At 40.7% G+C, this 12,437-nt stretch overlaps 1 protein-coding gene across 6 annotated transcripts in view; it reads right to left on the reverse strand.

Annotated features, from left to right (window-relative positions):
- The window catches only part of TUSC3 (tumor suppressor candidate 3), a 282,627-nt gene that overhangs the window by 47,042 nt on the left and 223,148 nt on the right, over positions 1 to 12,437 (reverse strand). For all 6 annotated transcript variants that reach the window (XR_013635717.1, XM_078852529.1, XM_078852528.1 and 3 more), the window contains one exon: positions 7,522 to 7,585. Coding sequence is in view for 5 of the 6 variants with exons in the window: in XM_078852529.1 (XP_078708655.1) it covers positions 7,522 to 7,585 (64 nt within the window). In the remaining variant the exon portion in view is untranslated. The remainder of the gene's footprint in view (positions 1 to 7,521; positions 7,586 to 12,437) is intronic.

The following is a 12,437-nucleotide window of genomic DNA, read 5'->3' on the forward strand; positions in this document are numbered from 1 at the left end:
GTAGCTTGTCCCAATACATTAACTGGGAGTATTCCAGCGTAAGGAAACGTTTTCAGACTCATACTTGTGCTAGTTATATGAAAATGTCTAGTTATATGAAAATGAAAATTCTTCAACAAAAATCTTCAAAAACAGACTCCAACGAGAGACTGCTGAATTGGAATTAATTTGCAAATTGGATACAATTAACTTAGGCTTGAATAAAGACAGGGAGTGGATGTGTCATTACACAAAGTAAAACTATTTCCCCATGTTTATTTCCCCCTCACACACTGTTCCTCACACGTTCTTGTCAACTGCTGGAAATGGCCCACCTTGATTATCACTACAAAAGGTTCCCCCCGCTCTCCTGCTGGTAATAGCTCACCTTACCTGATCACTCTTGTTACAGTGTGTATGGTAACACCCATTGTTTCATGTTGTCTGTGTATATAAAATCTCCCCACTGTATTTTCCACTACGTGCATCCGATGAAGTGAGCTGTAACTCACGAAAGCTTATGCTCAAATAAATTTGTTAGTCTCTAAGGTGCCACAAGTATTCCTTTTCTTTTTGTGGATACAGACTAACACAGCTGCTACTCTGAAACCAGCTATTTCCTTATCCTTCTATATCAGGGGTAGGCAACCATTGGCACTCACTGTGCCCTGGTCCTGGCCACTGGTCCGGGGGGCTCTGCATTTTAATTTAATTTTAAATGAAGGTTCTTAAACATTTTAAAAAAAACTAATTTACTTTACATACAACAATAGTTTAGTTATATATTATAGACTTATAGAAAGAGACCTTCTAAAAACGTTAAAATGTATTAATGGCACGTGAAACCTTAAATTAGAGTGAATAAATGAAGACTTGGGACACCACTTCTGAAAGGTTGCCAACCCCTGTTCTATATTATAAAGTAAAATATAGTGAAAAGAAGCAGCCAAGAGAGACATATATAGCATTAGCATAATACTTTGCTTTAAAATCTAATGCACCTTTTAAAGTTTTAATGATAAAGTGAATACATCACTGTTTATCAATCTGGCATATTTTTTTAAACTCATCTTTGCTATGAACACCTCCTGACTAAAAAAATAATAACGAAGCAATGGAGCAATTACTAAGTACTGCCAACATAAAGAGAAGGAAACATTAATTCTTTCATGTGTAACTGTTGAAGTCTTCATAAGAACCTAAGAACAGCCATACTGGGTCAGACCAAAGGTCCATCTAGCCCAGTATCCTGTCTTCCAACAGTGGCCAATGCCAGGTGCCCCAGAGGGAATGAACAGAGTAGGTAATCATCAACTGATCCATTCCCTGTGGCTCATTCCCAGCTTCTGGCAAACCAAGGCTCGGGACACCATCTCTGCCCATCCTGGCTAACAGCCACTGATGGACCTATCCTCCATGAATTTATCTAGTTCTATTTTTAACTCTGTTATACTCTTGGTCTTCACAACATCCTCTGGCAAAGAGTTCCACAGGTTGACTGTGCATTGTGTGAAGAAATGCTTCCTTTTGTCTGTAAGACTTTATAGTATTTGTGAAATTTCTTTGCATCCAAATTCTCTGCTTGATAGTACTGACCTGTGAAATGAAACCTTAGATAATTCTTGTTGCAAGAGACAATGAACAGTTTCACTGAAACTATTCATTCTGTCAGCCAGGTATAGTAACTTTCTATTTTATAGACTGTACCAGAAAACAGAAAGATATCACAGCTTGAATCATAAGACAGACAAGTGCATTATGACATGCAAACACAAGGTTCCTATTTATTGTGATGCATGTTGACTTTGCTAACACTTTTTCCCTTCCAAAACTCAAACACACATTGGAAATTTTTCATACTTGTATGAAGGATGTGGAATCTTCACAAAAAAAAATACACCCAAACCTGAGTATATTTAAAAATATACAAGGAAGACAGCACAGAAATTTTATTATATCAGATATAAAATCTGTTTTCTTTGTATATTTTTAATAGGTATTTACATAAATAGTAATGCAGTAGGAGGCAGGGGCTGGGTCTCTCTCTGTCTTCAAGAAGTACCTAGCACATTTTGGGTACTACCACAATCTAAATACAGAAAGCCAGAGAAGCTCTATTTCCATTACACTGCTGCCTGAGACAGGGCTCCACAGAAATAACAGGCTTCTCTGCATGCTGGGAGATGCTGTAATGTTAGGGAGGGGCAGTGAGCCTGATCTAGAGCACTATGAGTTTGTCTACACAGCAGCTGGGAGGTGTAATTTCCAGTGTGGGAGGACATACACATGCTAGCTCTGCTCAAGCCAGTACCTAAGAATAGTGTGGTTGTGGTGGCCTGGGCGGTACCTGCCCCAATACGTACCCAGGGGTTAGGTGGGACTGTACTCAGGCAGCTAGCCCAAACCACCCCCCATGACACTGCAGCCACACTGCTATTTTTGGGCACTAGCTTGAGCAGAGCTGTCTGTCTTCCCGCACTGGAAATTACACCTCCCAGCTGCACGTCAATCTGACTGAAACCTTCATTCCCAGGCAACGTGAGGGTCAGTGGTTCAGTATTGCCAGCACCACAGTCAAAAATCATGAACATTCCTACAGCAGCCCTGACTGGCTGCTCTTCCCCAGGAGATGGGGAAATCAGAGGGGGATCTTCCTTGCACAGGGCTCAGTCATACAGGGACCGGAGTGTCTTGAGTCATTGTGAGACTGACTCCAGAAGGGGCCAAAATCACATAACTTGCAATGAAAGAGTTGAGAATGCTGATGGCTTGTGGCTGCCGGGCATCACAAACCCTCTGAAACTCCATGCCCTGGCAGAACAAGGATAGGATGTTTTTTTGCAACAGGGTATAGCTCCCTCTATGAGGCTCCTGAAATGCTACCTAGAACACTTACATTTGTCTTGTAGATTGCAGGGCTTCCTTATCACTGTTGTGGTGGCACAGGGAGCCTGCTAGAGCTGTGCTCTACTAGGGAGAGCAGAGGGAGAAACTCTTGCTGCTGCAGTAACTCAGCTCAGGAGAGGAAGAGGGGAGCTACAAGCTGAAATAAAGTAGATATTGAACAACAGCAACAACAACTTATGAAAAAGTGGTGAGAAACAACTGAACTCAGTGCTTAAATTGTGCCAGACTACTCTGGAATGCCAACATGGCATATCGGTACATCTGCTGGTCACAGGCCAGGCTCCTTTGCCTCCCTGGCTGCAGAGCATCCTTCAAGTTGGGAAGTTCCAGGCACTGGCACACGGTGCTCAGTGGCAGGTCAGTGAAGAGAAACTGGAGCCAGGAACAGGCTGGGGAACATGGAGGCAGGAACCACCAGGAGCTAAGGGCACAGCTAGAGACAGGTGATGTTAGGAGCCAGGTAATGGGGTCACCTGAATAGTATAGAGCCCCATGGGCAGCAGAAGCTGGACACAGACAGGGACGAGATGGAATCTGAGGGGAGTCACCACCTCCTCTCCTGGTCCTCCCCCAGTACCCTATCTTTCGCTCAGCTCCTCCCATGATCCTCTGTTCCCTTCTGCTCCCTCCTGAGGCATTCCATTCCATTCCACACACTATTTTTAAGGACTCCAGCACTACTGAACTTCCATCTTGTTCCATCACTAGAGGCAGAATTTCTGGTGGCCTGAGTTGAAGGGCAGGGCTCAGTCCTGGAGCCTCCAACAACAACTTTGGACCACCTCCAAATTCCACAGGTGAGAGGCATCACCTATTTGTTATGAATGAGGAGAGAAGCTGTGAAGCAGAAAAATCTTTTGATTTGATCTGCTGGGAGAGCAATACAATAGTGCACAGACAATCCAGGAAGTTTTTGGAAAGTGTTGGGGACACCTTCCTGGTGCAACTACTGGAGGAACTAACCAGGGGCCATTCTCCTCTTGACCTGCTGCTTACAAACAGGGAAGAATTGGTAGGGGAAATAGAAGTGGGTGGCAACCTGGGCAGCAGTGACCATGAGATGGTTGAGTTCAGGATCATCACAAAAGGAAGAAAGGCGAGTAGCAAAATACGGACCCTGGACTTCAGAAAAGCAGACTTTGACTCCATTAGGGAACTGATGGGCAGAATTCCCTGGGAGGCTAATATGAGGGTGGAAAGGAGTCCAGGAAGGCTGGCTGTATTTTAAAGAAGCCTTATTGAGGGCACAGGAACAAACCATCTCGATGTGCAGAAAGAATAGTAAATATGGCTGGCGACGAGTTTGACTTAACAGAAAAATCTTCAGTGAGCTTAAGCACAAAAAAGAAGCTTACAAGTAGTGGCAACTTGGACAGATGACCAGGGAGGAGTATAAAAATATTGTTCGAGCATGCAGGGGTGTAATTAGGAAGGCGAAAACACAACTGGAGTTGCAGCTAGCAAGGGATGTGGAAGGGTAACAAGAAAGGTTTCTAAAGGTATGTTAGCAACAAGAAGGTGGTCAGGGAAAGTGTGGGACCCTTACTGAATGGGGGAGGCAACCTAGTGACAGATGATGTGGAAAAAGCTGAAGTACTCAATGCTTTTTTTGTCTCAGTCTTTACAGACAAGGTCAGCCCCCTCACTGCTGTCTTGGGCAACACAGTATGGGGAGTAGGTGAGCAGCCCTCAGTGGTGAAAGAACAGGTTAAGGACTATTTAGAAAAGCTGGACATGCACAAGTCCATGGGTCCAGAGCTAATGAATTCGAGGGTGCTGAGGGAATTGGCTGATGTGATTGCAGAGCCATTGGCCATTATCTTTGAAAACTCGTGGCAATCGTGGGAGGTCCCGGACGATTGTAAAACAGCAAATATAGTGCCCATCTTCAAAAAAAGGGAAGAAGGAGAACGCGGGGAACTACAGACCGGTCAGCCTCACCTTAGTCTCTGGAAAAATCATGGAGCAGGTCCTCAAGAAAACCATTTTGAAGCACTTGGAGGAGAGGAAGGTGATCAGGAACAGTCAACATGGATTCACCAAGGGCAAGTCATGCCTGACCAACCTGATTGCCTTCTATGATGAGATAACTGGCTCTGTGGATACGGGGGAAGCAATGGACATGATGTATCTTGACTTCAGAAAAGCTTTTGATATCGTCTCCCACAGTATTTTTGCCAGCAAGTTAAAAAAAGTATGGATTGGATGAATGGACTATAAGGTGGATAGAAAGCTGGCTAGATTGTTGGGCTCAATGGGGAGTGATCAACGGCTCCATGTCTAGTTGGCAGCCGGTATCACGCGGAGTGCTCCAAGAGTTGGTCCTGGGGCCAGTTTTGTTTAACATCTTTATTAATGATCTGGATGATGGGATGGATTGCACCCTCAGCAAGTTTGCAGATGACACTAAGATGGAGGGAGAGTTAGATATGCTTGAGGATAGGGATAGGGTCCAGAGTGACCTAGGCAAATTGGAGGATTGGGCCAAAAGAAATCTGATGAGGTTCAACAAGGTCATGTGCAGAGTCCTGCATTTAGGACGGAAGAATCCGATGCACTGCTACAGGCTGGGGACCGAATGGCTAAGCGACAGTTCTGCAGAAAAGGACCTGGGGATTACAGCAGATGAGAAGCTGGATATGAGTCAGCAGTGTGCCCTTGTTGCCAAGAAGGAACATTGGGCTGTATTAGTAGGAACTAATTAGTAGGAGTTTGAGGGAAGTGATTATTCCCCTCTATTCAGCAGTGGTGAGGCCAAATCTGGAGTATTGCGGCCAGTTTGGGGCCCCCACTACAGAAAGGATGTGGACAATTGGGAGAGTCTCCGGTGGAGGGCAACGAAAATGATCAGGGGGCTGGGGCATATGACTTATGAGGAGAGGCTGAGGGAACTGGGCTTGTTTAGTCCGCAGAAGAGAAGAGTGAGGGGGGGATTTGATAACAGCCTTCAACTACCTTAAGTGGGGGTTCCAAAGATGATGGAGCTTGGCTGTTCTCAGTGGTGGCAGATGACAGAAAGAGCAATGGTGTCAAGTTGCAGTGGGGGAGGTCTAGGTTGGATATTAGGAAACACTATTTCACTAGGAGGGTGGTGAAGCCCTGGAATGGGTTACCTAGGGAGGTGGTGGAATCTCCATCCTTAGAGGTTTTTAAGGCCTGGCTTGACAAAGCCCTGGCTGGGATGATTTAGTTGGGGTTGGTCCTGCTTTGAGCAGGGCGTTGGAGTAGATGACCTCCTGAGGTTTCTTCCAACACTAATCTTCAATGCGCACATTTCAAGTACATTTATCAATCTTTAAACCTTTTGAAAACCTTATATTAAAAACAAAAACGCCAAATTTAGAAATTAAGAACACATAAAAATACTTTCATCTATTCAAAAGTATATGTTCTCAGCTTGATGCATAGTTATCTGATGCAAAGACCAATGGAGTTCACTGGAAGTCTCCCATTGACTTCAGTGTGCATAAGATCAGGACCTGGGGGCTAAATCTGCCCTTGACCATCTGCTGGGCACATAAGACCTAATAGGCAGAAAAACTGATGTGGTTTCACTGCATGGAGTGGGGAGCCCAGACAGTGGATCACTATGTAGGGGCATGAAGTATGCTTGTGGGGGACCACCCACAGGTGCTGGAACTAGGGGTGCTAGTGGTGCTGCCATACTCTCTGGTATGAAGCAGTAACAACAACCCAAATACATGATTTCCACTTTCAGCGCTATAAAAATTGTTCAAGCACCACTGAACAATCATGAAGAGGGCTTTGGAATCTATAGGACAGGGGCTATGGATCAACATCAGTGTGGATCCACTTACTGAACCCTCAAAATTTGGGAGGGAGAAAAGTGATTACCAAACCCTAAGGTTTTGGCTGCTGTTCCACAGTCTGAGGAATATGATTTGTTTCTCTTGCACCTCCCCATGCGACCCAGGTGAGAAAGGTAACTGCTTAGTCATGTGTTATAGTTTTCATAAAGTGAGCATAATTTATTATCAGAAAAAGGGTTTAGAGAAATCACAAGTTTATCTTTACAGAAACTTTCACGCAGGTCTTCATCTAACTCCCACTCAAGTTCCTCAGATTCTTTCCCTTGACATTAATGGGAACTGTAGTGGCCCATTTATCCATTGAAGAAGTCAGTGAAAACAAGGAACCATCTAGACAGGTGTGTCTTTTCCATAGAAAGAGCTCTGAAAGGATAATCTCTTTTCATAGATATTTTTTCTATTTTTCCAAACTAGAAAATACTTATATTCTTCTCAACATTTAACAGAGCTGAAAGCTGAGACAAAATAGTTTTAAAATTAAGAGACAACACAAAGAGAAAAGAAACGAAAAAATTCTGCTGATTTAAAGATTGAAAAGAAAGGAAAAATATAAAATAGTACTGTATCAGGCAGATTTTTAGAGTTGGCAGTTAAATAGATACATAGTAGGAGACAGCAGCTCCAGCATTCCCCAATAGTAAACAGCAACAACACTCACTAGGTATCTGCTTAATCATAAAGTAAATAAAGTGAAAATGCAATACCTGTTCAAAGCTTCAATGATATTCACTGTCACAGCAATTTCATATAATAGCATATTCTGATTTAGCTAGCCTTGTTCTAGCCATCGGTTTCTGAAGGATACTCAGTAGTAGTATAATATGTGATTCTGCAACAAATTGAGCCTGACTGCTCCCATGTATGTAACTCTGCAAAATGAGAGTAAGAAACAAAAATAGATCATCATTATTAAGGCTGCGAAAAATGTTGAAAATGACATGATTTAGTATGTGTATGTGAAAATTAAAATAAAACCTGTCTTGCAAACAGTGCATAAATAGTGTAGTGCCCGCAGAAGACATATACTTCTAAAGTTAAATTTTCATAAACCATTGTTAAAAGCAAACCATCTGAAAAGCACAGCTAATGCAAAGGTCCACCATATATAAAAACTGCTGTACTTGATTGGCCACTCATGAATCGGAAACCCCACATATTTTGAAATTTAATGTACAGGCTTCATCCACCTGAGCAATTCCAAGTTCTTCATTCCATTGCAATTTAAATGATGGGAGGGATGAGTAATAGACAGCACTTAGCAACTACTTGTTGACTGGGGAGGGGATGGGTTCAGGGATGTGTTTGAACATGGCTTTAACAGATATTCAAATGTCAAGTGAAAAAACAGGAGGCTTGAGAAAGGAAGTTGAACTTTGCCAAAATGTGAACAGATGATCACACAATCACCATTTCATAGGCTACAAAATGCACAGAATCTGCAACCCACTGGAGATGCTGCCACTTCTATACCTCATCACAAGATATTTTAATTTTCCACATGACTGACCTCACGTACACAGCCATCTGCACTCACTTTTCAGAAGCACTAAAGTGCCGCACATCCCTTCAGTTAAACTATGTCTCCCAATACCATCTTCCCTGAAAACAATGTGTCCTCATACTTCTTAGCATATACAAAAGAATTGTACTGAACCATTGGAAAAAAAAATCTGCATCCTTTCCCAGACTGAGAGTGGGCATCGTATTTAGCATCTACTCTCACATTTGGAGGGTGAAGAAGAGGGGAGGGAAATCATCCTTGCTGAGAAAGGCAACTTGCACTTGTTCTCTCACGGCACAGCAACTGAATAACGTTGACATGTGCTCCAATGTGGTCATGATATTCTCCCTTTGGATTTGGCTTATTTACTTTGTTCCCCCACCCCGCAAAAAGAAAAAGAAAAGAAAAGAAACGAAACCTTGAATCAAACTTAGAAGGTTAAAGTTTTCCATCCATTTTTGTTTGTTCAGATTGAGACAAGTTTCTCTGTATAGTGTTTGGGCTGTCTCTTTTCTCTATCTTGTATTTAAAATACTTACAATAAATAAAATAAGATACATATATTAGATATAGAAAGACATTTTAAAGAGCAAATCTACTCAAAATGTGATGTTTTTGATATTTAGTCCAATAATTACTTGAAAATAGCCTATTTTGTGGACGTATGTTTAAACAAAGTGACTCATTGAAAATTTTTAGTATGTTTTCAGTACAAACTAGCCATTGTTACAAACTTGCATACAAAGCAAAAGTTGAGGGACAGTGAAAAACCACACTAACTGCAAAACAAACAAACAAAAAAGTGCTATAGCCACAGCTTGTCATATTACTTTTTTGAAAGAATGACCCATAAAAAGTCAAACACACATTTTTAAAACACCAGGGTGAAATCCTGGCCGCACTGAAGATGCCAAGGGGAGCCAGGCTTACCCCTCATATTTTATAGTTTTCACTTAAAAAAAAAAATTTCTGAGTGTACACTATTGACGTTAGGGCCCAAAATGATTCAAACTCGAAAGAAAAATGAAAGATGCTGCTGCTTCAAGCCACAAAAAATGCCTTTATTCAAACTGACTAAATTTTGGCTGATGTTATTATCATAAAACTCACAGCCCATGTTACTCAGTGGATGGCTACATGCTATTCTTTAAAATACATTATATATGTTCAAATACTCAATTTTGCTTTAGTTTGGTTAAGAAGTTAATATTTATCAGTGATTTCCCCCCACCCAAGTAAAAACCATTTTTTTCTAGCAATATAAAATGATTGATCTTAGAAAATTGGACTTCATGATTTTCTAATAAGGCATGACACAAGCCAATCTATATTCCATAGGTCTTTGACAAGCCAGCCAAGAAACTCTAACGAGCCAAGAAAGAGGATTGTCAAAGAAGGGAAGGCAATGCTAACATTTTTCAGTTAACTTGAGAATAGTTAATGATTAAGTTGAATTAAACTAAATTGATTCTTAAACCATCATTATTTGCTCTGCTGTGTTAAACAGCATAAAAGGGACATTTGTACTGCTCCTCACTTTGCTACTTACCTATGAGGCTGACTATAATTACAGATCCATGCTAACAGTTATTCCTGCTTAGCTATCCAGTGATAGTAGTGGCCTAACCTATAGTCCACATGACTGTATGCAGCCATGGGGACAAAGGGAGACTAGTTTGATCCCAGCTCTCTCTTCACTTGGGAAACCAAACACTGTCCCCAGGCACCTTCCAATAACAAAAAGGAAAACTAAAATGTAAAGTGCTTTTGAAAAATGGAGGAGAAAAGTAAGGTGTTCTGTGTGTATATGAATAAATCTCTGAGTTCTGACATTTGTGATTTTACAAATTTAGCAGACAAAAGTACACCAAATACATTCCTAATTTAAAAAGAAAATATCTGCAGTGGACTTTGATACACACAATTGTGGTCCCCTTCCTGCAGACAAACACTGAAGCACTTGTCATGACGGGACTGGACTAGATGACCTATCGCTGTCCGTTCCAGTCCAACGATTCTAGTGTGCCTCTATTTATCTGAGCACTCTCCTTCAGTGGGATGTCTCCTCTGACGGCCTAATCATTCCCAATAAATGGTGAACGTCTCCTTCTTCTCATTAAAATTTTAGTAGAGTGTAGTAGACTAAGACTTAATTATGTTTACAAAATATACTATAGTATATTTACTAATACAGTATTCACTGTTTGTATCAAATCATTCAATCTAAACTACATCTCACAAATTAATATTTTTGGTTTCTTATACATAATAAAATCATTTTTATTTTAAGAAAAAGTGAAGATGGGCCAACTATATACCCTAAGTTTCACTTTAAAAAAAAAGAGAGAGAAAGAGAGTGTCCAGCAACACTTTTAATGTGAAGAAATGTACACATACCCTACTTTGACCCATCTCCAGAGTGAGCTAAATTTCAAGGAAAAAGGAACAGTGGGGATTCAAGGAAACAGTCTTCAAGAGATAGTGTTGTTAAACAATGGTGATGATGCTGATTTGTTGTCACATGAATACAAAGAAAACAAATCCCTTCTGTACATGTAAAATACTTGATATCAGAAGGGGTCAGTTTTACTGATATACTTTTAATTGTCCCTATTCCATTAAAGCATTACAATTGATTTTAACAAGTATGAGTAATGTGAAATGATCTTATCTTATGGAAGCAATCGGGCAGCTCATTTTTATCCTAAATAATACACTGCACTACTGACTTTTCCTCTTTCTGTATACCTATAGTAGCAGTTTAAATCCCCACAATACTATTTTATAGACTAAGACCTACAGTATATTTCCATATTTTTATTGTATGTTACTGAGATCCTATGATCAGAACCATTGTTTTGTCATGTGTAATTTGTTAATTCTAGCACTATATTTATTCTACCACCAGAACATATTTTAAATAAAAGAAAAAATATTATTCTCAAATCTTACTGTTAATTTCCTACCAATGTGTCCTCTTATTTCATGTTCACATTTCTCTTCACATTTGACTACACAATAGACAAAGCTATTTAATTTTTTTTTAACTTAATATGGTTACACGACCTTACAGTCTACTTATTGATGGGTTAGCACAGTCAGCCAGAGCCTTAGGAACAATGATGCAAGCATGAGCTCAATAAACAACAGAACTACATCTGTTTATTATTGCAATAGGGTAGAGAGGCAGCTCCCCGGCTGCTGCTGATTACAGTTACCAAACAGTTATGCTCTCTTCACAAGCAGGAAGCATACCCCCACCCTAATCTTCTCTATTGAGTTCCTTCCTAAAACAAGGTTCCTTTCTGTCCATGTGGGAAAAGCCACAGTCTTTAGGGGCTGTCTGTAGGAGCCAGCACAGTAAATATGTTACAAAGTACTGCTCAAATTACGTTGTGTGGTTTCTGATATCAGCAGGAAATATTAATTACAATTCTTCAGTATATTCAGTCAATGACATGGGATTATTTTACATGTAAATATCTAGACCTCAAACTTGCAAATTAACATTCATTTTTGTTAAGTGCCAACAAACATGTCTGGTGCTACAAAAGACTGAACACTGAGTTCCAAGCTCTGAAAATTTAGAGCCTGATTTTCCATTTTTTTTTTTTACACTCGGCAAACTGAGTGTAAAATTCTACTATTCTGATATAATAGAAGGTTTGAGTCCTTGACATTTACATCAGTTTTGCACAGATGTGCAGACTACTTACAAGGCAGTAAAGAATCGGTTTCTTACAATCTAAACATAACAGACAAGATGCTGAAACGCTTATAGCAGCAAATGCGTAGAATTTTGGAGGGTTTTTTAAACCTGAACTTTTTAAAAAAACCTGAAAGGGTCTAGATAATTTAGGCCCAGTCTCCCTGAGAACTATCACCTCTCCAAATGATATAGCAGTGGTAGAGATCAGTTGAGGCATTGGAGCTGCTTGCCCACTGATATAATTGGGAGAGGGCTAGGGGGAAGTGCATTCTGAATTAGCTGCCCTTGGTTTTGGAACTGCCTTCCAACACTGGGTCATTAAGTCTCAAATGTGGTGACATTTAGGGCATGATGGAATATTTGCTTGTTATGACAGGTTTTCCTGGGGGAGGAGGAATGATTATGGATGGGAGGGAGGTAATGAGACAAGCCATGCTGCTTGTTGGGAAGGATTTAGAGCTCTGATTTTTAAAATATATTTATGTATTTTGTTAGAGTTTGTTGTTTACTG

Source organism: Lepidochelys kempii, chromosome 4, assembly GCF_965140285.1.
Source record: "Lepidochelys kempii isolate rLepKem1 chromosome 4, rLepKem1.hap1, whole genome shotgun sequence".
Classification (NCBI taxonomy): domain Eukaryota; kingdom Metazoa; phylum Chordata; order Testudines; family Cheloniidae; genus Lepidochelys; species Lepidochelys kempii.